At 43.9% G+C, this 27,553-nt stretch overlaps 1 protein-coding gene across 1 annotated transcript in view; it reads left to right on the top strand.

The window, feature by feature from the left end:
* The window catches only part of LOC146606979 (NACHT, LRR and PYD domains-containing protein 12-like), a 41,926-nt gene extending 27,164 nt beyond the window's left edge, over nucleotides 1-14,762 (top strand). Inside the window, exons 7-10 of the mRNA XM_085349143.1 lie at nucleotides 7,443-7,619; nucleotides 9,727-9,924; nucleotides 12,032-12,208; nucleotides 14,573-14,762. Coding sequence (XP_085205269.1) covers nucleotides 7,443-7,619; nucleotides 9,727-9,924; nucleotides 12,032-12,208; nucleotides 14,573-14,762 — 742 coding nt within the window. The remainder of the gene's footprint in view (nucleotides 1-7,442; nucleotides 7,620-9,726; nucleotides 9,925-12,031; nucleotides 12,209-14,572) is intronic.
* The last annotated feature ends 12,791 nt before the right edge of the window (nucleotides 14,763-27,553 follow it).

The raw sequence follows: 27,553 nt of genomic DNA, 5'->3' as shown, positions 1-27,553 counted from the left end.
CTTTGTTCTCCAGCTCTGTAGCTCCATCTGATGAAGCTTCAGTTTTCCATGTTGGTAACAGTAAACTACAGCCTCTGCTGTCAGCTGGGTAACTAAACAGAGCTGCAGCACGTCTCTGCGGTGGTGCTACATCCAGCCTGCAGACGGCCGTCTACATGTTGTAGTGGTTTACACTCACGCGACGTGCGGCGAAGTTGATGGAGTAAAGGTTACAGTGAAAGAAGCTGAGGATGGGCTGTCAATGTGGAGCGATGAGGTGACCACCCTGCAGTCTACAGTAGAGAGTATGAAGGAGGAGCTGTCTGACCTGAAGGATAAATGTGATGAAGGCAGGAAGCGGAGAGCTAACATCCACATCATAGGGATCCCAGAGGGCCTGGACTCGAGCTCCTCCACGGCCGTATCCGTGCTACTACGTGAAGTGCTGGGTATGGATAAAGACGTTATTGTCGACCGCTCACACAGGAGCCCTATCCTGAGAAAGCCAGCTGGTAACCCGCACGCCGTCATAGCCGAGCATCACTACTACCAGGATTGTGTGGCTACGCCGTGCCAGGGCCCAAGCCCCGCTTGAGTTTAACGGACAACCTATTGCAATATTACGACTGGGCGATATGACCCTAAATTCATATCTCGATATTCTTTAGCTGGGTGGCGATATACGATATATATCTCGATATTTTTAAAGCCAGAAAGTACGAACAAAAAGAGAGTTCTTAGTCAAAGCTGTGTCCCAAATCTCACACAGGCACACTTATTAACATACAGCGTAGATGTACATGAAATAATTACTCAGAAATAAATGATCAGCATTTATTAAATAATAATGCTCCATAAATAAAAGAAAACAATGTTGTTTTTGTGCATAACAAAAAGCTCACAATCGTGCAGTCAAAATGTAAACAGACGCTGAGCATAATAACAAGCAGCTGCTCTGTTCCCAGGTTCTACTGCGTGACTGACAGCCTGGAGTTTGAAACCCTCTTTGTAACCGTGTCTCTTACAGGTGCCATTTATGGTCCTTATACACACTCAATACAGTAATATTACGTTGAAGCAGAGTACGTATCACTCCGCGAGGCTCCTCGTAGCTGTAATGCTCCAACAATCCATCAAGCGGTGCGGCCTCGTAGCTGAGCAAAGTCGTACCAAAACATCTTTTGAAAGGTTTCTGAGCGCCGTGTACCACATAAAATCGGTTCGAGGTCAGTAAGCACAACCAGAATTCATCCATGAGGCGCACTGTCGATTTATGAGAAAATTACAGGATTTTAAGTGCAGAAAATATAGTTTATGGTTTTCCTTTGATCTTAGCAAATATCTACGCCTCTAATTGGGACGATCACAGAGTTTTCACTAATGTCTTTGCGCGGCTCCCCAATATGTCATCACACAATATCATCTTTGAGGGAGACCTAAACTGCTCATTATCTGCTATGGACCACAGTTCACACAAAAGTACACTTAGTCCAAAGTCAGCATGCGTCATTCAGAGCTTTCTTGATCATTATGGGCTGGCTGATGTATGGAGATTTCATAATCCTGCTTCACATCAATACTCTTTTTTTTTCTAATGTCCATAAAACATATATTTGTATAGAAAAACGTCTCCCTTTAGTTACAGAATGTGATTATAAGACTCTGGTGATTTCTCCTCTTGTTTTTTCAATGTGTATTCCTGATGCCTGCTCCAACTATCAGCCATGGAGATTCAACTCAGTGTTGTTAGCAGATGAAGAGTTTGTCAGTTACAAAAGGTCTCAAAGACATTTTTTTTCTATCAATCAGACCCCAGAGATGTCATCATCAGTCATTTGGGAATCTCTAAAAGCATCTGAGAGGCCAAATAATTTCATTTTGTGCCAAACAGAATAGAATAGAATAGAATTAGAATAGAATTCAACTTTATTGTCATTGCACATGCACAGGTACAGGGCAACGAAATGCAGTTTGCATCCATCCAGAAGTGCTTTAGTGACATAGATATATTACAATATATATTAGCAATAATATAGATATGTGAGTATATTACAGAAATGGGTCTATTATGGTATGTTATAATGTACACGGTATGAAGTATGTTGTGAATATTCTATAACTATAAGTATGTACAGGCTGTAGTGAGTACGAGCTATGTACAGAATATGAACAGGATATAAATATGAAAAACTATACAGAATATGAAATAAATAACTTTACAGAAATCTGAGATATACAGCTATACAGAAATGGGAACTATGCAAGTTGTAAACAGTTGTAGGATTAAAGATTATCGAATGTACAGAATGATTATTTACACAGAGCTAGTGCAGTTAAGATAAGTGAGATATGTAGATAGTTTCTACAGAGGCTATATAAAGTGCTGGTGGTTGTGAGTGGTGATTCAGTCCATGTTATTATTGTGTGTTTGAGGGTACAGTTGTCCATTGTGGGTGTGTGTATGTTCAGTCCATGAGTTTAACGTGGGTCAGATGTCAGGAGGCAGAGTTCAGGAGTCTGACAGCTGTGGGGAAGAAGCTGTTCCGGTACCTGGTGGTCTTAGTCCGGAGGCTCCTGTAGCGCCTCCCGGAGGGCAGGAGGGTGAAGAGTCCATGTGATGGGTGACTGGGGTCTTTGATGATTTTCCCAGCCCTTTTCAGACACCGCTTCCTGTAGATGTCCTTTATGGCAGGAAGTGGTGCTCCGGCGATGTGCTGGGCAGTTTTCACGACCCTCTGCAACGCCTTCCGGTCCGAGGCAGAGCAGTTCCCGTACCAGACTATTATACAGTTGGTCAGGATGCTCTCGATGGTGCAACGATAGAAGTTCACCAGGATGTCTGAGGACAGGTGGTTCTTCCTCAGAGTCCTCAAGAAGAAGAGGCGCTGGTGAGCCTTCTTGACCAGCTTGGAGCAGTTGGTCGTCCAGATGAGATCCTCGGAGATGTGGACTCCCAGGAACTTGAAGCTGCTCACACGCTCCACAGCTGTCCCCTTAATGTGGATGGGTGGATGTGGGTCAGCATTCCTCCTGTAGTCCACGATGAGCTCCTTGGTCTTCTCAGTGTTAAGCAGCAGGTTGTTTCTGTCGCACCACTCAGCCAGACGATCCACCTCCTCCCTGTAGGCGGCCTCATCGTTGTCACTGATGAGGCCAATCACCGTGGTGTCATCTGCAAACTTAATGATGGTGTTGGAACCATCAGCAGGTCTGCAGTCGTGGGTGAAGAGGGAGTAGAGGAAAGGGCTCATCACACAGCCTTGTGGTACACCGGTGTTCATTGTGATGGTAGATGAGCAGTGGTTATCCAGCCGGACATGTTGGGGGCGGTTGGAATAAAATAGGGACCGAGCGCCTCTCTCAGTTAGCTGATGAAATGACTAAACTACATGCTGTGTACAGCCACTCTCCTGAGCCTGTATTATATACACAGTGGTTACAATGACAAACTGAATACAATCTCATATCTACAAAACAAGCTTAGTCAAAGTTGCAGCTACGCTTATGAACATGGAGAAAAAACAGGCGAGTTATCAGCTCACCAGCTACGACTAAGAACAGCTAACCAACTATCCTTGAGATCTACAATGACCAGGGAAAAAGGTCTACAGACAACCAAACTATCCTTGAGAGCCACAATGATTTCAATAAGGTGTTTGATATTCCCTCCTTGGGAGAAGATGCGATCGCTAGTCTGGAGGAACCTGTCTCTAATGTTGGAATTGAAACGGCCGTACAGAGCATGCAGTCTGGAAAATCTGCTGCCCCGACGGGTATCCATCTGATTTTTTCATAAAGTTTTCTGACCGACTGAATTCACTGTTAAAATCAACTTTTGAAGAATCCTTCCTCTCACAGTCGTTGCCTCCAACAATGCATCAAGCAGTGATGTGTTTAATTGTAAAACAGGAAAAAGACCATTTAGATTGTCGTTCATGTCGTTTAATATCTTTGTTCAACACAGACACCAAGATCCTGGCTCAAGTGTTGGCCCGTCGCTTACACAAGTATTTGTCCTCCATTATTTCACCAGACGGGCTTTATTAGGCACTCTTTTTTGAACATTAGAGCTCTATTAAATATCATTTATACCCATGTTAAAGGTGATACATTGGAAACTGTAATTTGGCTTGACGCAGAAAAGGCGTTGGATCGGGTGAGATGGGATTTTTTTTTTATACGCTTAAAAAATGTGTCTTTAATTTTGTATCTTGGATAAAAGTATTGTATTGCTCCCCTCTAACAGCCGTCCAGACTAACAATAACCTGCCCTCCAGGACAGGGATGCCCTCTGTCTCCTTTTTGCCATTGAACCGCTAGCTGTTGCTCTGAGACAATGTGTTGGTGTTGAGGGAAAACATCGAGGGGGTATCGAACATGAAGTCTCTCTTTATGCCGACGACAGGATTTTATTTATTTCCAACCCATCGAACAGCCTCCACAAACTTTTGGATAGACTTACAATAATAATAATAATACGTTTTATTTATAGGCGCTTTTAAGAGCCTCAAGGTCACCTTAATGCATACTTAAGGAATTTGGGACAATTTCTGGATATAAAGTGAATTTTGGAAAGAGCGAGGCAAAGTCTATCTGTACGACAACTGGGGAGTTTTGTGTATTTTAGCCCCTTTTAAACCCAGCTATAACAAGTTTAAGTACTCGGGCATCTGGGTGACAAGAAAACCACAAAGACTTGTATAAAACTATCTTCCTTTATTGTTGAAGCTTAAAGAGGATTTTGGAAAATGTGAGTTTTGCCTCTTTATATTTATGGTGGGGATGCAGAACAAGGAGCAAAGATGAATGTGATGCTGAATCAGCAGAAGACTTGGACTCATTTGATTCCAGCTTTGATATCATTGATTTCAATATGTCCATTTCTGTCACACTTCACCTTTAAAAGTGAAGCCATGTGGTTCCTGGAAGGAAAAACACGACTTTTTCAAGTCTTTGTCCTGTTTTTATGAGAAATGTACGACTTTAATGTGAAACATTCAGAGTTTTTTCTCTTGTTGTGTTTGTTTGAAGCTGCTTCCTGTTGGCTTCAGCTGTTTGGAGTTTCCATTTTCTAAACTTCTACATTCTGAACCTTCTTCAGCTCTGAACAGATGATGAAACACTGAATGATTTCAAGCACTTTGTCTAATAAACTTACATTTTTCATTCTTTATACAGATTGATGGACTGTGATTTGTCAGAGATCAGCTGTGATTATCTGGCAGCAGCACTGAAGTCCAACCCCTCGTATCCCACAGAGGTGGACCTGAGTGGAACCTACAGCAACCTGCAGGATCCAGGAGTGAAGCATCTGTGTGATTTGCTGGAGAATCCACGATGTCGATTTGAAACTCTGAGGTCAGTCAGCATGTTTTAGTTGTGCTGAGATGAATATGATGTGAAAGTTGTGCTAAACTAAACTGCAGACATCAGGCTGATATTATACTGATCCACACTGAGGATCTTCATGGTAAAGTATGTTTTCTTCTTCTCTGGTTTAGTCCATTGACTGCAGCAGAACAATGTTCACATTTCAAACAGTGATACTCAACGTATGGCCCGCGGCCCACACGCGGCCTGCCCACCTTTCCTGATTCAGAGAGAGGGGACCCTGATTAACTGTGTAGCTTCTTCCTCACAGTTCTAAGTATCAGACACAACAATGAATAATCCACAGCTGACTGTCTTTAGCAGGTCAAGGTCACGGCACACAGCAGACAGTCAGAAATATTCTAACTCTGATCATTTATCAGTTGTGACACTGTGAGACTTGATCAGAGGTGTGATCATCACAGCAGAGGCCTTTGTGTCAAAGTCACTGAGGATCAAACAGAAACACATGAAGCAGATTTTCCTCTTCTGGCTTTTTATAGCAGATAACCTTCAAAATATTCTGCAGTCGATCAAAAACTGAAGCAAACCATGAAGCAACATGTGAACATGAGCTGATGCTGCTGAAGTGAAGCAAAGTTACAGAGGTTTGATTACAGACACAGCTGAGAGTTTGTAATCTGTCATCATTTTAAAAAGTTTCCATGGAACAGCAGAAATGAGGCTTTACTGTCAGAGGCCGACAGCACTGAACACAACAGCAGACTGGTGGCTAATAAACAGTGAATGATGCAGAAACAGATGTTTGAAGCTGTTCTTGGAGTACACTGAGAGAGAGAGAGCTGTGCAGGCAGGAACAGCCAAAGTCAGAGAGAATTCATGAGCATATTGATCAAACGTGAAGCAGAGTTTGGATCTTCTTTTGCTGCTGCTTCACTCAGTTTTGGTTGGAGACAGATGAAACCTGCAGCTTCAGGATCTGTGAGCTGTCCACTTTCAGCCCCAACGGCGTGTCCGTGTACGTGCCGTCGAGTGAACGATCCACGCTCTGTGTTTCCATCTTTGTGTGTTTAGCTGCTCTCATTTACTGTTTTATCTGTTTGCTGCTTGTTGAAATAGTTTGTGAGCTTTAAGCTGAGATTCTGGCAAAATACATTTATATTAAACATCGATTCAGGATTGAATGAATCAACATCGTTTTATTCAAATTAAAACCATTTAAATGGGAACATGAATTTTTTACAGCCGCCTCTAATGCTGGGTAATGTCAGCTGGTCCATGTGCAGCTGGCTGTGAGGCTCAGGGAGTGTCTACAAAGTGCAACACTGAAAGAACATCATCCATAAATATTGAGTAAGAACTGGACTCTCATACAGCGAGACTCAAATGCCTTTAAACATCAGCTTATCCTGCTGATCCAAGTCCAACACTGAGTTTGTAAAAACATGTTTGTCAATCATTTTGTTTGGTTTCTGAGGAAAAAGATTCAATAACTTGCTGCTAATACACAACATTTCATCATATTTCCTCATAACCCTCTTTTGTCTGACCATTTGATCCCATTTGAATTTGCAATAAAGGATCCACAGAGTTTGGTGACAATAATGACAGTAGATGTTTGTGTGAAAGTGCTGGAAGCAAATGAGTGTGTGATGTTCTTTCAGTGTTGCACTTTGTAGACGCTCCCTGAGCACTGGTCTCACAGCCAGCTGCACATAGAGACCAGTGTTGTTAGTCCAGGTCAGAAGATGACTTGTTGGAATGAAAATGAGCTTGTAGTTTGTCTGCTTTAATAATGTGACTGGAAAAAGGTGTTGGACTTCAAATATGTCCATTTCTGTCACACTTCACCTTTAAAAGTGAAGCCATGTGGTTCCTGGAAGGAAAAACACGACTTTTTCAAGTCTTTGTCCTGTTTTTATGAGAAATGTACGACTTTAATGTGAAACATTCAGAGTTTTTTCTCTTGTTGTGTTTGTTTGAAGCTGCTTCCTGTTGGCTTCAGCTGTTTGGAGTTTCCATTTTCTAAACTTCTATATTCTGAACCTTCTTCAGCTCTGAACAGATGATGAAACACTGAATGATTTCAAGCTCTTTGTCTAATAAACTTACATCTTTCATTCTTTATACAGATTGAAGGACTGTGGTTTGTCAGAGATCAGCTGTGATTATCTGGCAGCAGCACTGAAGTCCAACCCCTCCCATCTGAGAGAGCTGGACCTGAGCTCCAACTACAACCTGCAGGATCCAGGAGTGAAGCATCTGTGTGGTTTCCTGGAGAGTCCAGGATGTAAACTTGAAACTCTGAGGTCAGTCAGCATGTTTTAGTTGTGCTGAGATGAATATGATGTGAAAGTTGTGCTGACACTAAACTGCAGACATCAGGCTGATATTATACTGATCCACACTGAGGATCTTCATGGTAAAGTCTGTTTTCTTCTTCTCTGGTTTAGTCCATTGACTGCAGCAGAACAATGTTCACATTTCAAACAGTGATACTCAACGTATGGCCCGCGGCCCACACGCGGCCTGCCCACCTTTCCTGATTCAGAGAGAGGGGACCCTGATTAACTGTGTAGCTTCTTCCTCACAGTTCTAAGTATCAGACACAACAATGAATAATCCACAGCTGACTGTCTTTAGCAGGTCAAAGGTCACGGCACACAGCAGACAGTCAGAAATATTCTAACTCTGATCATTTATCAGTTGTGACACTGTGAGACTTGATCAGAGGTGTGATCATCACAGCAGAGGCCTTTGTGTCAAAGTCACTGAGGATCAAACAGAAACACATGAAGCAGATTTTCCTCTTCTGGCTTTTTATAGCAGATAACCTTCAAAATATTCTGCAGTCGATCAAAAACTGAAGCAAACCATGAAGCAACATGTGAACATGAGCTGATGCTGCTGAAGTGAAGCAAAGTTACAGAGGTTTGATTACAGACACAGCTGAGAGTTTGTAATCTGTCATCATTTTAAAAAGTTTCCATGGAACAGCAGAAATGAGGCTTTACTGTCAGAGGCCGACAGCACTGAACACAACAGCAGACTGGTGGCTAATAAACAGTGAATGATGCAGAAACAGATGTTTGAAGCTGTTCTTGGAGTACACTGAGAGAGAGAGAGCTGTGCAGGCAGGAACAGCCAAAGTCAGAGAGAATTCATGAGCATATTGATCAAACGTGAAGCAGAGTTTGGATCTCCTTTTGCTGCTGCTTCACTCAGTTTTGGTTGGAGACAGATGAAACCTGCAGCTTCAGGATCTGTGAGCTGTCCACTTTCAGGCCCGACGGCGTGTCCGTGTACGTGCCGTCGAGTGAACGATCCACGCTCTGTGTTTCCATCTTTGTGTGTTTAGCTGCTCTCATTTACTGTTTTATCTGTTTGCTGCTTGTTGAAATAGTTTGTGAGCTTTAACCTGAGATTCTGGCAAAATACATTTATATTAAACATCGATTCAGGATTGAATGAATCAACATCGTTTTATTTGAATTAAAACCATTTAAATGGGAACAGGAATTTTTTACAGCCACCTCTAATGCTGGGTAATGTCAGCTGGTCCATGTGTAGCTGGCTGTGAGGCTCAGGGAGCGTCTACAAAGTGCAACACTGAAAGAACATCATCCATAAATATTGAGTAAGAACTGGACTCTCATACAGCGAGACTCAAATGCCTTTAAACATCAGCTTATCCTGCTGATCCAAGTCCAACACTGAGTTTGTAAAAACATGTTTGTCAATCATTTTGTTTGGTTTCTGAGGAAAATGATTCAATAACTTGCTGCTAATACACAACATTTCATCATATTTCCTCATAACCCTCTTTTGTCTGACCATTTGATCCCATTTGAATTTGCAATAAAGGATCCACAGAGTTTGGTGACAATAATGACAGTAGATGTTTGTGTGAAAGTGCTGGAAGCAAATGAGTGTGTGATGTTCTTTCAGTGTTGCACTTTGTAGACGCTCCCTGAGCACTGGTCTCACAGCCAGCTGCACATAGAGACCAGTGTTGTTAGTCCAGGTCAGAAGATGACTTGTTGGAATGAAAATGAGCTTGTAGTTTGTCTGCTTTAATAATGTGACTGAAAAAAGGTGTTGGACTTCAAATATGTCCATTTCTGTCACACTTCACCTTTAAAAGTGAAGCCATGTGGTTCCTGGAAGGAAAAACACGACTTTTTCAAGTCTTTGTCCTGTTTTTATGAGAAATGTACGACTTTAATGTGAAACATTCAGAGTTTTTTCTCTTGTTGTGTTTGTTTGAAGCTGCTTCCTGTTGGCTTCAGCTGTTTGGAGTTTCCATTTTCTAAACTTCTACATTCTGAACCTTCTTCAGCTCTGAACAGATGATGAAACACTGAATGATTTCAAGCACTTTGTCTAATAAACTTACATCTTTCATTCTTTATACAGATTGAAGAGCTGTGGTTTGTCAGAGATCAGCTGTGATTATCTGGCAGCAGCACTGAAGTCCAACCCCTCCCATCTGAGAGAGCTGGACCTGAGTAATGACTACTCCTGGTTTTCGACCAACAACAACCTGCAGGATACAGGAGTGAAGCATCTGTGTGGTTTCCTGGAGAGTCCAGGATGTAAACTTGAAACTCTGAGGTCAGTCAGCATGTTTTAGTTGTGCTGAGATGAATATGATGTGAAAGTTGTGCTGACACTAAACTGCAGACATCAGGCTGATATTATACTGATCCACACTGAGGATCTTCATGGTAAAGTCTGTTTTCTTCTTCTCTGGTTTAGTCCATTGACTGCAGCAGAACAATGTTCACATTTCAAACAGTGATACTCAACATATGGCCCGCGGCCCACACGCGGCCTGCCCACCTTTCCTGATTCAGAGAGAGGGGACCCTGATTAACTGTGTAGCTTCTTCCTCACAGTTCTAAGTATCAGACACAACAATGAATAATCCACAGCTGACTGTCTTTAGCAGGTCAAAGGTCACAGCACACAGCAGACAGTCAGAAATATTCTAACTCTGATCATTTATCAGTTGTGACACTGTGAGACTTGATCAGAGGTGTGATCATCACAGCAGAGGCCTTTGTGTCAAAGTCACTGAGGATCAAACAGAAACACATGAAGCAGATTTTCCTCTTCTGGCTTTTTATAGCAGATAACCTTCAAAATATTCTGCAGTCGATCAAAAACTGAAGCAAACCATGAAGCAACATGTGAACATGAGCTGATGCTGCTGAAGTGAAGCAAAGTTACAGAGGTTTGATTACAGACACAGCTGAGAGTTTGTAATCTGTCATCATTTTAAAAAGTTTCCATGGAACAGCAGAAATGAGGCTTTACTGTCAGAGGCCGACAGCACTGAACACAACAGCAGACTGGTGGCTAATAAACAGTGAATGATGCAGAAACAGATGTTTGAAGCTGTTCTTGGAGTACACTGAGAGAGAGAGAGCTGTGCAGGCAGGAACAGCCAAAGTCAGAGAGAATTCATGAGCATATTGATCAAACGTGAAGCAGAGTTTGGATCTTCTTTTGCTGCTGCTTCACTCAGTTTTGGTTGGAGACAGATGAAACCTGCAGCTTCAGGATCTGTGAGCTGTCCACTTTCAGGCCCGACGGCGTGTCCGTGTACGTGCCGTCGAGTGAACGATCCACGCTCTGTGTTTCCATCTTTGTGTGTTTAGCTGCTCTCATTTACTGTTTTATCTGTTTGCTGCTTGTTGAAATAGTTTGTGAGCTTTAACCTGAGATTCTGGCAAAATACATTTATATTAAACATCGATTCAGGATTGAATGAATCAACATCGTTTTATTCAAATTAAAACCATTTAAATGGGAACATGAATTTTTTACAGCCGCCTCTAATGCTGGGTAATGTCAGCTGGTCCATGTGCAGCTGGCTGTGAGGCTCAGGGAGCGTCTACAAAGTGCAACACTGAAAGAACATCATCCATAAATATTGAGTAAGAACTGGACTCTCATACAGTGAGACTCAAATGCCTTTAAACATCAGCTTATCCTGCTGATCCAAGTCCAACACTGAGTTTGTAAAAACATGTTTGTCAATCATTTTGTTTGGTTTCTGAGGAAAAAGATTCAATAAGTTGCTGCTAATACACAACATTTCATCATATTTCCTCATAACCCTCTTTTGTCTGACCATTTGATCCCATTTGAATTTGCAATAAAGGATCCACAGAGTTTGGTGACAATAATGACAGTAGATGTTTGTGTGAAAGTGCTGGAAGCAAATGAGTGTGTGATGTTCTTTCAGTGTTGCACTTTGTAGACGCTCCCTGAGCACTGGTCTCACAGCCAGCTGCACATAGAGACCAGTGTTGTTAGTCCAGGTCAGAAGATGACTTGTTGGAATGAAAATGAGCTTGTAGTTTGTCTGCTTTAATAATGTGACTGGAAAAAGGTGTTGGACTTCAAATATGTCCATTTCTTTCACACTTCACCTTTAAAAGTGAAGCCATGTGGTTCCTGGAAGGAAAAACACGACTTTTTCAAGTCTTTGTCCTGTTTTTATGAGAAATGTACGACTTTAATGTGAAACATTCAGAGTTTTTTCTCTTGTTGTGTTTGTTTGAAGCTGCTTCCTGTTGGCTTCAGCTGTTTGGAGTTTCCATTTTCTAAACTTCTACATTCTGAACCTTCTTCAGCTCTGAACAGATGATGAAACACTGAATGATTTCAAGCACTTTGTCTAATAAACTTACATCTTTCATTCTTTATACAGATTGAAGAGCTGTGGTTTGTCAGAGATCAGCTGTGATTATCTGGCAGCAGCACTGAAGTCCAACCCCTCCCATCTGAGAGAGCTGGACCTGAGCTCCAACAACAACCTGCAGGATCCAGGAGTGAAGCATCTGTGTGGTTTCCTGGAGAGTCCAGGATGTAAACTTGAAACTCTGGGGTCAGTCAGCATGTTTTAGTTGTGCTGAGATGAATATGATGTGAAAGTTGTGCTGACACTAAACTGCAGACATCAGGCTGATATTATACTGATCCACACTGAGGATCTTCATGGTAAAGTCTGTTTTCTTCTTCTCTGGTTTAGTCCATTGACTGCAGCAGACCAATGTTCACATTTCAAACCTTCAAAGAAGAAGAAAAATCCTCCACTGGAAAATTCACTGTGAAACTCTCAAACTCTTCATTGCACCTTAAAGTCTGTGTGACACTGAAATCCAAAGCAAAATGTGCGTTTGCTTTACAGACAGCAGTCCAACACAAACATACACACATCATCCAAAACACAGTCCAACATCCAAATCTCCTCCACTGCCAGCATGAATGATGGGAAAGAGAAGGAGGAACACTCTGACATTCAGGGTTAGAATGAGTTTCATCAAGCAGACTGTGAAGATCAAAGCTGCATTAGAAAGCTTACATGAATGAATGAGTGGACAGAAGTGGACAGAGATCATCTGAAGCACTTCAAAGGCTTTAAATCAGCACATTTCTCTTTATTCTTTATCAACTCTGTTAGTTTCTCTCAGTTTTCTGTGGAATGAAGCTAACAGCAGGCTAATAAGATGCTGACCAATAGGTTTCTATTAAAGGTTGTAATTTGTATATGAAAAAGTGCTTTGGCTCAGCAGGGATCAGCTTACAGGTAGAATACAGCTGCTGGATGGGATTAGCATGTCATAGCTATCTACCAAACTGCTAACTGGGGGATTTCAGGCCATCTATGGATCATTTTTTCTAACTGTTTATTCAGCTTAGGCTCACAGGGCTGCAGCCTGTGCCCTAGCTGTCATAGGGCAAGAGGCGTGGTCCACCTGCACAGGTGAGCAGTCCATCACAGGGCCAACAGAGAGCGACAGAGAAGCACTCCCTCACATCCACACCTACAGCCAATTTAGAAGCACCAATGCATTTCATTGGACTGTGGGAGAACATCCAACCTCCACAGAAAGGCCCAGCTGACCAACAAGCTTCAACCTACAACCTTCTTGCTCTAAGGCACTAGTGCTAACCACTTTTGCCCATTTCAGCCCAAATCCTGCATCTTCCTGTTTCTGACTCCAGGCCAGCTCCACTAACACTTTCTCATCAGACACTGCCACCTAGTGGAGGAAGTCTTAGTTCCATTTGAAGCTTCAGATTACAGTTAGTTCCTTTACAAAGAGGTGGAGGTGGTGGGGCCACAGCACCATCATCACTGAGTGCCATAGGACACTTAACCTTTGTTTCCATATGCTGGGAACTTGCTGTTGTTCCAAGGAGGACTGGAAAATGTGTGAAAATCTCCCAGTCAGTTCCTCACAGCACACTTCAATCATTTCCCTCCCACAGCATCAGGACCAGGGCTTTTTCTCTCTTTGGTCCCACTAAGAGATTTCCACACAAACACCTCATCAGTGGGACTCTCAGAGCTACCAGCCCTTTGCTACAATCACAAAGCTCTTCATTGAAATCAATGATATCAAAGCTGGAATCAAATGAGTCCAAGTCTTCTGCTGATTCAGCATCACATTCATCTTTGCTCCTTGTTCTGCATCCCCACCATGGACTTCATTCCTTTCCAAGCCAGCCTTGAGTGTCCTTTATTCAGCTCATCCTCTGCTTTACTTTTACACCTGATTTTAGCTGCTTTATCTCTCTTTCAACAGGTTTCTGTGCCTCAATGTTTTTCTTCTCTCCCTCATAACAAGACAGCTTCTTCTGCCTGAGAACATGTTGGAGTGATTTACTAATCCAGGGCTGCTTATTGGGGAAAATACTTCCTGTTTCCAAAGTAATCCCCATTTTTCCCAGAAAGAAATGTCAGTAGAAATTGATGATCTAAGTGAGAACATGAGCCTTTCAAAAGTCCCAGTGGGTGCAGTCAAAGCAGTCCCTCAGTCCCAGTATAGAGTCTTTGGTCCAGACTGGAACAGCTGTGTGCCCAGTTTGAGCTCTCTTCAGTGCTGTGACCTGACAGACCCAGAGGGGCCATCACATCACATTTAGAAGCTCCCCTGATGGAGCCACAACACATGTCCAATACTTAGTCTGTCTTGTTGGACCAACTGGAAGAAATGATTCAAGGACTTAGTCACAGAACAGAGATTCAAATCTCCAAAATCCAACTGGCTGCATCAGGACATATAGTCTGAAACTCTGCACAGTTTCCTGTTTGAAGCTGCTTCCTGTTGGCTTCAGCTGTTTGGAGTTTCCATTTTCTAAACTTCTACATTCTGAACCTTCTTCAGCTCTGAACAGATGATGAAACACTGAATGATTTCAAGCACTTTGTCTAATAAACTTACATCTTTCATTCTTTATACAGATTGATGAGCTGTGGTTTGTCAGAGATCAGCTGTGATTATCTGGCAGCAGCACTGAAGTCCAACCCCTCCCATCTGAGAGAGCTGAACCTGAGATACAACGACAAGCTGCAGGATCCAGATGTGAAGCAGCTGTCTGATCTTCAGCAGAGTCCAGACTACAGACTGGAGACTCTGAGGTCAGTAGAGTGATGGAGTGAGTGGGTGGTGCTGTCAGCAGTATTGTACTAAACACAGTCAGTATGAAACAAAGATCCAGTGTTTCCTGTAAAGCTGCAGCTTCTCAGTGAAGCTGTGAGAGGAGAACGGTGACAGGCTTCAGGATTGGACACAAACACTTCCTGTTTCTCACCTTTATGGTCACCATAGTAACGGCTGACACGCTCTGATCAAACACTGTCAACAGCCAATCAGCTCTCTGAACAAAGCAGCACGCAGACCAATGACTGCATTGATTTCCAAGTTTAAAGCAGTGAAGAACACAGTCTGTAGGTGAGGAAGAATTTAGTGAGAGCAGATGTTTGGATGGAATTCCTCCAGTTAACAGCTGGAACCGTCCATCTGGATTGTTGGGCTTGTTGTTGGGGTTCCTACAGAGCTCAGAGTGGACACACCAAGGTTCTTCTAATGAATGAAAGTCCAAACTCAAACTAGGAGGGAAAAACATTTTCAGCAACTTCAATAAAAATCCAAAGATTAGAAAAAGTGAAGCAACAATGAGTCCTAGTACAGTCCCAGCACTGACGTCCCTGCTGCTCTTTATACTGGATGTGCTGCATCACTGACTGACAGCTGATGAAGAGTCTCTGGAAACACTCGTTTATCTCCTCTGCTCTTCCTCCTTCTCTCTGCAGGTGGCAACCATGGCATTAAACAGGACGGTGTGTGTGCTGAGAGAGGAGCAGCTGTGTCCAGATGATCCAGAGAGGTTGAAGCAGCAGCAGCTTGTGTGTAGAGACGCTCTGACTGGGCCATGTTACTGGGAGGTGGAGAGGAGAGCTTCATCCAGCAGTGACTGACAGAGGAATGAAGTGCAGATGACTGTCAGTGCTGCAGAGTGAACTGCTCTGAGAACAGCTCCACTGTCAGACACAATGTAGAGTCCAGCATCAGCCCTGTGTGTCCCTCTGGATCTGACAGAGGATCATCAGTGTATCTGGACTGCTCTGCTGCTGCTCTGTCCTTCTACAGTCTCTGCACAGTCTCTGTCTCACTCTGGAAAGATTTTACAACTTGTTGTAATTACAGAACGTTAATATAATATTCAAACATGTGATCTTCTCTTTATTTCTGAATCTTTACCAAATAAAGAAAAACCAAACTAACAAACAAGCTGTCGTGTCCTTTTTCACCACATCTGTGAATCTTTTCTGTGTTTTTCCTCTTTTCCTCCTTCCTGCAGCTCCATCTTCATCATTCTGTGTCCAGTATATGTGAACACGTCCAAAGCATCTGAGCCTCATGTTACCCGTTTGTGTGAGTTACGCCTGTCGTTGTGTTGTGGTGTATAAATAAGGGGCAGGAGACAGCGCTGGATCTCTGAGTTCTTTACTCTCAATTTCTGCAACATCTGCAATATATAGAAATGCAAACCTGTGAGCTGTGTGTGTAGGGTAATTTCCAATAAACCAAGTTCAAAAAAGAAGAGTCTATGGCTGTTCCTGGTTTCCAAAAGAAATGCTTCCAGTTGCATTATGATTTGAAGACTGTTTATTTATTACAAACGGAAGATGTAACAATGAACTCCTTCCTAAAAAGCATGAAAGTTCCAAAAAATAGCAGTTATCCAGAACTAGCTGTGCACACGGTCAGAAAACCGTGAGACTCCTAACCTCTCTGTCCATGCTCCTCCCCTTCCCTCTCACACAGGGTTTCATGCTACTATTGCACTTACATAATTAAAGTGAGAGGTACCCCCTTTTAGGTTCCAATCCCAAAACGGTGACTTAAAATTACTTTATGTAAACACATATATTTTCACATTTATTAATCCTAAAAAGATGACTTATGTAATGAATCTATGAATAATAAAACAAACATGAACTCAATCGTAAATAAAAATATAAAGCAGACGTCTGGCGCTTACATTACCGGCCCCTAATTGTTCTAATAATGTATTGCCTTAGAACAATTACCACATTTTTAACTTTACAAACTTAATATGAACCATGTTAGACACATCCAATGTTTAAACACATGACAAAATATTATTTATAGACAAATGAATTGTCCAATACTTTGCCAATCAGCTTTGCAAAGTATATTAAGGCTGGTTTCTGTCCATTTTCAAAAGAACAGATGAAAAAGAATAAGAAAGAAAAGAAGGAAAGAGAGAAAGAAGGAAAGAGCCAGAGGTTGCTAGCACATGGCTCATCGTAGGGGCTTAGTCTTTACCACTAGCCCATTCAGATTCCACAAGCAGACAAATCTTGGTGATGGGTCTGTCCAAAACATTAGTCTTTGTCTTTATCCGTACTCGGCGAACGAGACCCTTCTTGTCTGGAACTGTTTTGATGATCTTTCCCATAATCCATGAGTTTCGTGGTGCACAGTCGTCCACAAGAAGAACGACATCTCCTTCTGCAAAGTTTCTTGATGCTGTGGCCCACCGCTGACGTTCCTGAAGTTGAGGTAGGTATTCTTTAGTCCATCTCTTCCAAAATAGATTGGACATATATTGCACCTGTTTCCATCTACGTCGTGAGTAGAGGTCATTCGGGTCAAACAATCCTGGAGGCAATGAAGGTTTTGTTTTCAACAACAAAAGATGATTAGGTGTCAGAGCCTCCAAATCATTTGGGTCGCTTGATGCCCTGGTGATTGGTCGGCTGTTGATGATCGACTCTGCCTCACATAAGACTGTATGAAGGCATTCTTCTTCCAGAACTTGTTCTCTCACAGTAGAATTCAGCACTTTTCGTATTGATCTTATCAACCTCTCCCATGCTCCGCCATGATGTGAAGCAGTGGGAGGGTTAAATGTCCACTTAATTCCATGCTGTTGAAATAGATGCTGAAACGGTGAAGTGTTCCAGTCAGTGACTGCTTCCTTCAGCTCACGATTGGCAGCAACAAAATTCGTCCCATTATCTGAGCGAATCTCCTTCACTTGTCCTCTCCGTGCTATGAAGCGCCGGATTGCATTTATGCACGAATCTGTGTCTAATGATGAGGCCAGCTCTATGTGTACTGCACGAACCGCTAAACAAGTGAATATAACACCGTATCTTTTTAAGATGGTTCTTCCACGTCTTACTTCGAATGGGCCGAAGTAGTCTACACCAACCCGGGTGAAGGGTGGATCATCTGGCAACACTCGCTCTTGTGGAAGATCAGCCATCAGTTGTTTCCCAACTCTCCCATGCAAGCGACGACATGTCACACACTTTGCGATGATCTTTCTAATGGCTGTGTTGGCACTTGGGATCCAAAACTTCTGTCGCAATTCAGAGAGCATGTGATTGCGCCCTCCATGCCCAGTTTCTTCATGTATCTGTTGGAGGACTAAGTCAGAAATGTGAAAGTCTCTAGACAAGATAATAGGCTGCTTAGCGATTTCCGGCATAGCTGCCCAGCTCAATCTTCCACCAACTCTCAACAGATCTTCCTGTAGTACAGGGTTCAGTTTGTATAAGTGGCTATTGCGCTTCACACTTTGTCCCTTGTGAAGAGCTGAAACCTCTTCCGAGAATTTCTCCTTTTGGCAAAATCTGATTATATCGAGCTCTGCTTGATTCAGGTCTTCCACTGAAATTTGTGTAGGCTTAAAGCTTGTCCTGAAACTGTCAATCTGACTTTGCCTCAGCTGTCGATCATTGTCAAGGCTATTCTCCACACTGGTTACGCATAGCTCTTTACGTTTTTGACAGAGACTCCAAAGTAAGGCTTTAAGTTTCAGGAACCACGTCACCACTCTTTTCAACTTTGTCCATGATGAGAAGTAATTTATCAGTCTCTTGAATGGAGCAACATTTTCTTCCACCTCTATTTTGTTTACTGTGGCTCTCTTGATCTCAGGATCACCAGAAGTGATTTCCGAACAATTCAGTGCAGTGTTAGGCCAAAACTCTACTGGATTGCGAAGAAAATCTGGCCCAGACACCCACGTTCTGTTCTTCATAAATTCATCTACTCTTTGCCCTCTTGAGGCGCAGTCAGCAGGATTCTTGTCTGTGCTGATGTGTTTCCACTGTTCCACATCAGAGCCTTTCAGAATAGCTGCAACTCTGTTTGCCACAAACGTACGAAAACGCGTGGTCTCATTCCGGAGATACTGGAGCACCACCGTACTGTCTGTCCAAAAAACTGATTCTGCAAGATTCAGTTGTAGCTCTCTTCTCAGGACACTATCCATCCTAATGGCTACTGTAGCAGCAGTCAATTCCAGGCGGGGTATGGTAGGAGGCCTGAGAGGCGCCATTCTGGACTTGCCCATCATAAATGCACATTGTGTCTCATTGCTCGTGTTACGCATGAGTAGGTAGCTGACTGAGCCATATGCATCCTCACTTGCGTCTGCAAAGTGATGTAGTTGTGCAAATACATCATTTCCAAAATCTTTGGGCTTGAAACATCTTGCAACTGAGAAGTGTTCCAAAGCAGGAAGGCTAGTTAACCAGTCAGTCCACCGCCTCTTTATGTGCTCAGGTAAGTCGTCATCCCACCCGATCTTCAATCTGCACAATTCCTGCAGGATAATCTTTGCTGGCAAGACTGCTGGCGCCAAAATGCCTAATGGGTCATACACTGATCCAATGACAGAAAGAAGTCCTCTTCTTGTGAATGGGCGATCTTTGATGTTGATCTTAAATCTGAATGTGTCTGACTCAACACACCAATTGAGACCAAGGGCCCTCTCAAGTGGAAGTTTGCCATGATCCAGGTCCAGGCTTTTCATTTCTGCTGCCAGTTCAGACTTTGGGATGGAGTCAAGCACCTTCCTTCGGTTGCTCACCCATTTGTTGAGACGGAAGCCTCCGTTGGCACAGATTTTCATTAGATCTTGACACATTGATATAGCTGCCTCCTCCGTAGCGACAGACTTGAGACAGTCATCAACGTAAAAGTTCTGCAATACTGTTTGAACAACTTCAGCTCTGAACTGCCTACTCTGGTCTTCAGCACACTTCCTCAAAGCGAAATTGGCACAACTGGGTGAGGATGTGGCCCCAAACAAATGCACAGTCATCTTGTGCTCAGTCAAAGCTTGATTGCAGTCGCCACCTGTCCACCAGAGGAACCTAAGTAAGTCAGAGTCACCGTCGGGCACCTTCACCTGGTGAAACATTGCTTCAACGTCTGCCATAATTGCAACAGGTTCCTGTCTAAATCGTATTACAACACCAATGAGACTGCTGGTCAAATCTGGACCCTGAAGAAGTTGATCATTCAGGGATGTGCCCTGATAGGATGCTGCACAGTCGAACACAACTCTTAATTTCTGTTTCACAGGGTGGTACACGGCGTGATGGGGTATATACCACACTTTTCCTTCTTTGTGCGCCAGTTCTCCATTTGACAGTTGTACTGCATAGCCCTTTTTAAGAAGGTCTTCCATGAAGTCTGTGTACTCTTGTCGGAAGCAGTCATTCCTGAGAAATTTAAGCCTCAAGTTACGTGCTCGTTGTTCAGCGACTGAGCGATTATTTGGCATGTTGACCAATCTGTTCTTCAGAGGTAGACATATTGTATAGTGGCCATCCATCAGTTTTGCAGATTCCATGGCCATGTCCATAAACTGATGGTCCTCTCTTGACATTTCCACTTCATCATGTTTTCCTCCCTCTGGAAAATCCACCATGAACTGTTGAAGCCACAGGTTCTCTAAACGGCTCACTGATATGCGGTTTGCATTAGCCTTGGCTGGGTTTCTCTTGTCTGCATGACAGCCAGTTTCTCTCAAAGGTCCATTCACAGTCCAACCTAGCTTGGTTCTTACAGCATACGGTCCATTACCTACACTGCTTACAACCTCCCATGGCTCCATTGCTTTAGGTACATTTGCTCCGATAAGCAATCCAATGTCAGTCTCAATTCGAGGCAGTTTTACTTCTTTAAGGTAAGGCCACTTTTCGAGATCCTTCTGTAGGGGTATGTTTTCTTTTCCTACAGGTATTGTCCTTTGTGTGAAGACATCTGGCAGATCAATAAAGTCGTCACCAGATAAACTACTGACCTCCAAGCCTGACACTACATGAGTACAGACAGGTTTCTCTTTATTCATAGTTTTCAGTAGTATGTCAGTTTTCCTTCCAGTGATCTTCAATTTGTCCATTAATGTCTCTGTACAGAATGTGGCAGAGCTTCCTGGGTCCAAGAAGGCGTAAGTCTGCACTACTACACTTCCCTTTTTGGCTTTGACCTGTACAGGAACTATTGCAAGTGTGCAGTCATCTTCCCCGGCCCCAGCTGGCCCACAATCCTCAGACTCTGCACAGACAAAGGCACTTAAGATCGTTTGACTTTCACTGTTCTTAGTTTTCTTCTCTGTGTCAGCGTCTGTGTCCCTTTTCTTGATATGCAACAATGTATGATGAGCAAGAGAACATACCTCACAGCTCACCTTTCTCTTACAAAGTTTGCTCATGTGACCTTGCTTCAAACAGCTAAAACACAGTCCTTTGCCTTTCAAAAATTCCAACTTTTCGTTGTGTGGCTTGCCCTTAAACTTACCACACAGGTCTATGATGTGCCCACCGTTACAGAACAGACATGCCTGTGGAGTGGGTTTCACATAATTTGTGTTTTCCATTGGCTTTGTGTCTTTCTCCTGAATGTCCAATGGTATGGCACTGGTGGTGAATGACTTCTTCATTACAACCCTTTTCTGATCCTTGTTACTGTTTTGTTTAATGGTGAATGGTTTAGCAGTGGTGCTATCCTTTATGTCACCAAAAACAGGGTGAAGTGCAATTTTGGCTTGTTTATTAATAAACTCCACCAAATCCTTGAACTTGACTCTTCTGTCGCCTCGCTCTTGCATACCACACACAACAGATCTCCACCTTTCACGTAACTTGTATGGAAGTTTTGCTACAATGGCTTTCAGGCTTGCGACGTTATCAAGTTCCTCCATGTAACTCACTTCAGCCATGGTGTTACAGCAAGCTGTCAGAAAGAGTGAAAACGCATTTAAAGCTTCTGCATCTTCTGGCTTGATAGGTGACCAGTTTGAGACCTTGTTCATGTAGGCTACAGCAACTTTGTAGTCATTTCCAAAATGCTCTTTAAGGAGCTGTTTAGCCTTGTGATAGCCTACATCTGGCTTCATATGAAGGCAGCTCTTTATTAGCTCTTTCGGCTGTCCATTAGTGAACTGCTCTAAGAAGTAGAGGCGATCCTTAGGACTTTCAGTGCGAGACTCTACTCCGTGCTCAAAGGCGCTTACAAATGTATTGTAATCTAGAGGATCACCACTGAAGGTAGGGATGTCTAAAGGTGGCAATGTCATCATTTTTTGTTGTTTCACCATCAGCTCCGTTATATTATTCTGACATGTCATAACAGTACAGAGTGTTTCAACTGCTTGCTCATCTGCTGCAAAATCCACTCTAGACTGCTGCGTACCAATAGGGTGATTTTGTAAAGGCATGAATTCCCCATATCCATTTTCTGTGTTGGTGACTGGAGTTTGACTTACAGGTAATGGTATGAATCCAGAATCAATAGTTGTTGGGTATGCAGGACTCACATGTGACGAGCGCTCATTTTCAAAATTCTCTAATACCTTTAATTTACCATCAGAGGCGGCAATAGCAGTTTGCAGATCTAGCTGCTCTCTTTTTGCTTTCAACTCAGTTTCCTGTCGTTCAAGCTCTTGTTTTTGTTTGAGAGCAGTTGCTTGTGCGAGCAATGTGGCCCTCTCCATTTCAGCTTTGAGGCGTACTGAGGAAGCAGTGGACACTTGGCTCCCAACGGCTGACCTGCACCTCCTGCTTTTACTGCTTAATGCAGCGGACATCACAGAAACACTGTCGGAAGGCTGGATGTCTGCATCACACTGTCTAGCTTGTTCTGTGCGCTCCTCAGCTGCTTTAACCCACGTTTCCACATGTTGCATAAATCCACGAATACGACTAGCATTAGGTTCATACCAAGAACTTTGGTCCTTTTCAAATTCTTCCTCATGCATTAATACTCTCAAACTATCATTTATCTTACGCAGTTCTCCAAATGAATCTTGGTAGTCTAAACGCAATTTCTGCTTAACAGCATTCACGTTAGCATCATCTTCCATTAGCCGTTCGAGCTGATTAGCTTGGCTAGTTAAGTGGCCTAGCTTAGCCTTTCTAGACTGGGTCAACCTGTGCAGCTTTTCCTCGACAGCCTTTTCTGTCATTTTTGATTCTCTTTTTCCACACACTGGTTCTTCATCACTCTCATGCATTATGACAAATTTCCACAGTAGCAAAGCTTGTTTTCACTGCTTACCGTGATTCTTCCTCCAAGTAGGCTATTGCCTTCAATCCACAGTGCACGGCGTTGCTAAACATGATCCTTTTCAGTATTCCTTTTCCCAAAAAAGGAGCAAGAGGGTTTTCTGACTAAATGTAGGGTAATTTCCAATAAACCAAGTTCAAAAAAGAAGAGTCTATGGCTGACGCGTGTTCCTGGTTTCCAAAAGAAATGCTTCCAGTTGCATTATGATTTGAAGACTGTTTATTTATTACAAACGGAAGATGTAACAATGAACTCCTTCCTAAAAAGCATGAAAGTTCCAAAAAATAGCAGTTATCCAGAACTAGCTGTGCACACGGTCAGAAAACCGTGAGACTCCTAACCTCTCTGTCCATGCTCCTCCCCTTCCCTCTCACACAGGGTTTCATGCTACTATTGCACTTACATAATTAAAGTGAGAGGTACCCCCTTTTAGGTTCCAATCCCAAAACAGTGACTTAAAATTACTTTATGTAAACACATATATTTTCACATTTATTAATCCTAAAAAGATGACTTATGTAATGAATCTATGAATAATAAAACAAACATGAACTCAATCGTAAATAAAAATATAAAGCAGACGTCTGGCGCTTACAGTGTGTGTTGTGCGTCTGCTCGGCCACCTCTCCTCCGGCCATGCTGGAAGCAGCTGTGCATTTGACAGTTTTATCGACTCGACAATAATTGAACAAATTAAATGTTCAAAAATATCAACTTAAGCACTTCAAAGTCAACAAAAAGCTTAAAACAATGAAATAATATTTCACTGACAAAACAACAGCTCATAAGAACGATACACAAAATAATACAGAAACAAACAAATAAAAGTTATTAACCAGGATCCATGTTTTTGTCACAAACACTGAATCAGCTGATTCACTCTTTATGTTTCTGAGTTTGTTTTGTGATTATAGTTCTGGTTTCTGTTTCTGTGTCTTCACTGTGTCCCACGTCTCCTTACTTTGGACTGTCTGTCCTGTCACTGAAGGTGTCTGCCCAACAAGGACGTGGTGCTGAATGCATCCAGACCCCTGCTGACTGTCTTTGCAGCTTCGGTCAAAGGTACAGTGTCCACTGTGACCCTGAGAGCAGGACACAGCCAGAGGTGAGTCAGCAGTTACAAACTAAATGCTGCTGACATGAATCAAACTGCTGGATAACCCACTGCTCATGAAAATGGCACCTTTCTGTTGCTTTTTGAGATTACTGAGAATATTTGAATTGTGACTCAGATGGCAGATCCAGGCTCTCAGCCTCCAGCTGAAACTTCCAGTCCTCCCCCAGCCAGAAGCTCTGATGCTGGGCTGAGAGACTTTGATCCTTCCCTGGATCCAGAAATCCAGGAGGGAGAAGGAGAACAGGACCTCCTTCCTGATCTGGAGAGGCCTGAGGGAAAGAAAGATGGAGCAGACAGAGCTTTGAACAAATCCAAACCTCCTGAGCTTCACCTCCACAAAGGTGCAGACACTGATGCACAGATTCACATGTGACACCAGTTAGCCAAAGAGATGCGACTCAGACTGACTTCATCATGTTGGCAACGTGTCTGCATTGATAAATTCCAGTTATTGACAAATCAGAGAATAATTCCAGTCATTCAGAGACAGATTGTGATTGTTTGGAGGATGTAATCGTTTCCCTTCAGGGAGCGTGTTGGACGCTCAGTGTCCGGGTGATTAGCTGATGCAACTACTTAGAATCAGTTTGTGAATATGAAGAAAATCAGTGCAGTCACTGGACAAACTCTGATTCTTCCTAGTTTCACTCTTGTTTCAGTCCAGTGTGACTGAGGTGGTAAAAAATGATCTGACTTTTAGCCACACAGCTGTCTGCTAGAGAAAAAGCCTTTGTGCACAACTTTCTTAAAGGCAAACGGCACCATGTTCACTGCAGCTGCAGCAAACGCAGCAAAGAGTGAAAGTTGGACTGAGAATGTTGTGACTGTTTCATGAGAAAGAGCAGGAAAACAAGCATCACACACCCAGACACAGTGCTGGGATTAGAATTGTCATGGTCCTGGGCCATGTGGGCCCAGTATTCTTAGTTCTTTGTATTTTTGTATTTCGTTCCTTATTTTAGGCCATGTTTTCTGAGTTGCCCTCTTGTGTTGTTCCCTTAGTGTTTTCCATTCGTGGCTTTTGCCCCCTGTGTGCCCCTCTGTGTATCTGTGAGCCCTCGTCTCTCCTTATGTTTTATTCCATGTTTCCCCAGCCCACTATGCCCGTGCTCTCTCTCTCTCCTCCTGTTTGCACCTCTGTGTACTTCCTGTTTTACTTTGACAGTCTCCCGTCAGTGTTGTTTACTCCTGCCATGTCTTGTTATGTTTATCTGTGTCAGCTGTGTTCCCATGTGTGGCCACTTCCCCTGATCATCCCTCTTGTGTATTTAGTCTCTGTGTTTCATGTAGTCTGTGTCGCGTCGTCTGTGTTATCTCCCCTACCCCTTGTCATAGTTCCCCAGCCTCAACTAGTCCTAGTTTGTACCTTGTTTAGCCATAGTTTTCCCAGTCTATGTTCAGGTTTTCCCTCAGTTCCTTTGCTGCCTTGTTCCTTATGTTTTCGGCCCTAAATAAAGGCTCGCCTTCTGTTAAGTCCGGTTTTGTGTCCTCACCTCTGTTTGCTTTTGGGTCCTCCACTCACTCCACACGGTCTGCCCCGGCGGTCCGTGACAGTACGACGTGACCAGTATGGACCCAGCGACACAGAGAAGGGAGGTCGTTCAGACAGTGGAAGCGCTATGCTGTCAGTGGATGCAGCGTTCCGGGGAGGAGGATACGGAGGAGTTGCTTCACCCATTGCGGGTGAGCGTAACCGTGTTCCCCTGGCTGTGGGAGGCGCTACCCCCCCTGATTTCTGATTACCTCCGCACCATCCTCCAACCCCGTCCTCAGGAGCAGGCGCCCAGCGCACGGGCCGCGTCACCACCGTTCCGCTGTCACGCAACTTCCCCATCACCGCCTCCACCATCTTGCGGCTCCGGGGTGATTAAAGTTGGCTCACTGAGACTCGGACGCAACCTGGGGTCGCTACCATCCATTCCTTCGTACACGAGCCGCTCACCCTCGCCGTTTCGTTCGGACTTCGCTTCTCCAGCCTCCTTTCTGGCACGGATGTGGTCGGAGGATGAGGAGCCAGCCGTCACAGCTATCAATGTTGTGTCAACAGCCGCTGCTAGGAGGAAGCGGCGCCTTCGTCGCCGCCGCACGTCAGTGCAGCCAGAGTCCAGGGTGTCGTCAGAGCAGTCGCCTGGGCCGGAACCGCTGGCCGAAGCCGCCTCCGAGTCCGTGTCAGCAGTGATTTTCGGCTCTGAGGAGATGTCCCCACAAATCACTGCCCGGGACATCGCTGAACGGGAGCAGGTGGTTCTCGCGGAGCTGGAGGAGAAGCTCCGGTGGAAGCCGTGGCTGACCCCCGACTGTGAGCAAGTCTTTCGGGGAACGCGCCTCGCTCTTGGGGGCCCGCGGAGCTGCCAGGGCCTGCCCCGTTTCACTTCCCCTGCAACCGGAGCTTCCGTCACCGCGTCGCCTTCAGGGAAGAGGCGACGGCGACGTCACCGTGGCGCCGCGCGGCAGCTGGCGGTTGGGGAGGGTCTCGTTTCATCTCGTGCCCCTTCCGAAATGGAGGTGAGTGACTGTGCTTTTGCTCCACGTGTCTTTTCCATGGGCGAGATCATGCCCACTGCTGAACTGCTGCCTTGCGGGCTCAGCCATAAGAGAGGCGATCGTATCAAAGAGCCAGAGTCCGTGCAAATATCTGTTTTACCGGCCAAGACTAAAGAGACTGTAAATGGACCAGCTGATAGTAATACTACGAGCAGCAAGACTGAAATTGAACAGCTAGAGAGGCCCCCCAAGGGTTGTAGAGTGTCTCAACATGAATGTTTAGCGTTTCCATGTGTGACCTGTGTTAACCACCACTCAATCACTGATGATGAGTCTGGGGGCATTCTTGTTGCTGGAAATATGAGCAAAACTGAGCGTGACCCATTAAGTGGGGTTTCCAGGAATTGTGATGTAGAAGCTCTTCATGTGGCCGTACAAGCGCCAACAGAAACCCTGCCAGTGTCATGTAGCGAGGATGGCAGGGCTGTGTCTACCTGTTCTGAGGGAGCAGATAAGGAAATTCGATACCATGTTAATGATTTAGAGAAACCAGAGACTGTTTCCTGTGTGGCTTATATAACTGAGCCTTTTGACTCCCAGTTGAATGCGTCTGAGAATTGTGACCATGAACCCACTCTAGTTGGTGAGGACGCCACTGTGAATTCTAGGCATGGGAACTTAGACCCAGAAATTAACCCTCCTCCATTCCGTGAGGGCAGGGCACCTGTTTCCACCTCTGCCATGAGTAATTCAGTCCAGGACCTGAGACCAGGTGGCGAACTGATAAACAGTGAGTACATGGGCACGTTAGCCAAGAAGGTGTATTGTGTGTCAGAACATGCTCGGCCTGAGACAGTCATGACTCATGCTAGAGGGCCTATGGATAACCTGGACTGTGTTCTGGATGCTGTGAGAGATAAGGAAACTGTGTTTAGCTCCACAG

The sequence above is a fragment of the Diplotaxodon limnothrissa genome, unplaced genomic scaffold, assembly GCF_057381915.1.
Source record: "Diplotaxodon limnothrissa isolate DT_005_m unplaced genomic scaffold, D_limnothrissa_male_GT1.1 unmapped_scaffold_1, whole genome shotgun sequence".
NCBI classification, from domain to species: Eukaryota; Metazoa; Chordata; class Actinopteri; order Cichliformes; family Cichlidae; genus Diplotaxodon; species Diplotaxodon limnothrissa.
The sequence above is the reverse complement of the archived record's forward strand: the minus strand, read 5'-3'. Positions and strand labels throughout refer to the sequence as shown.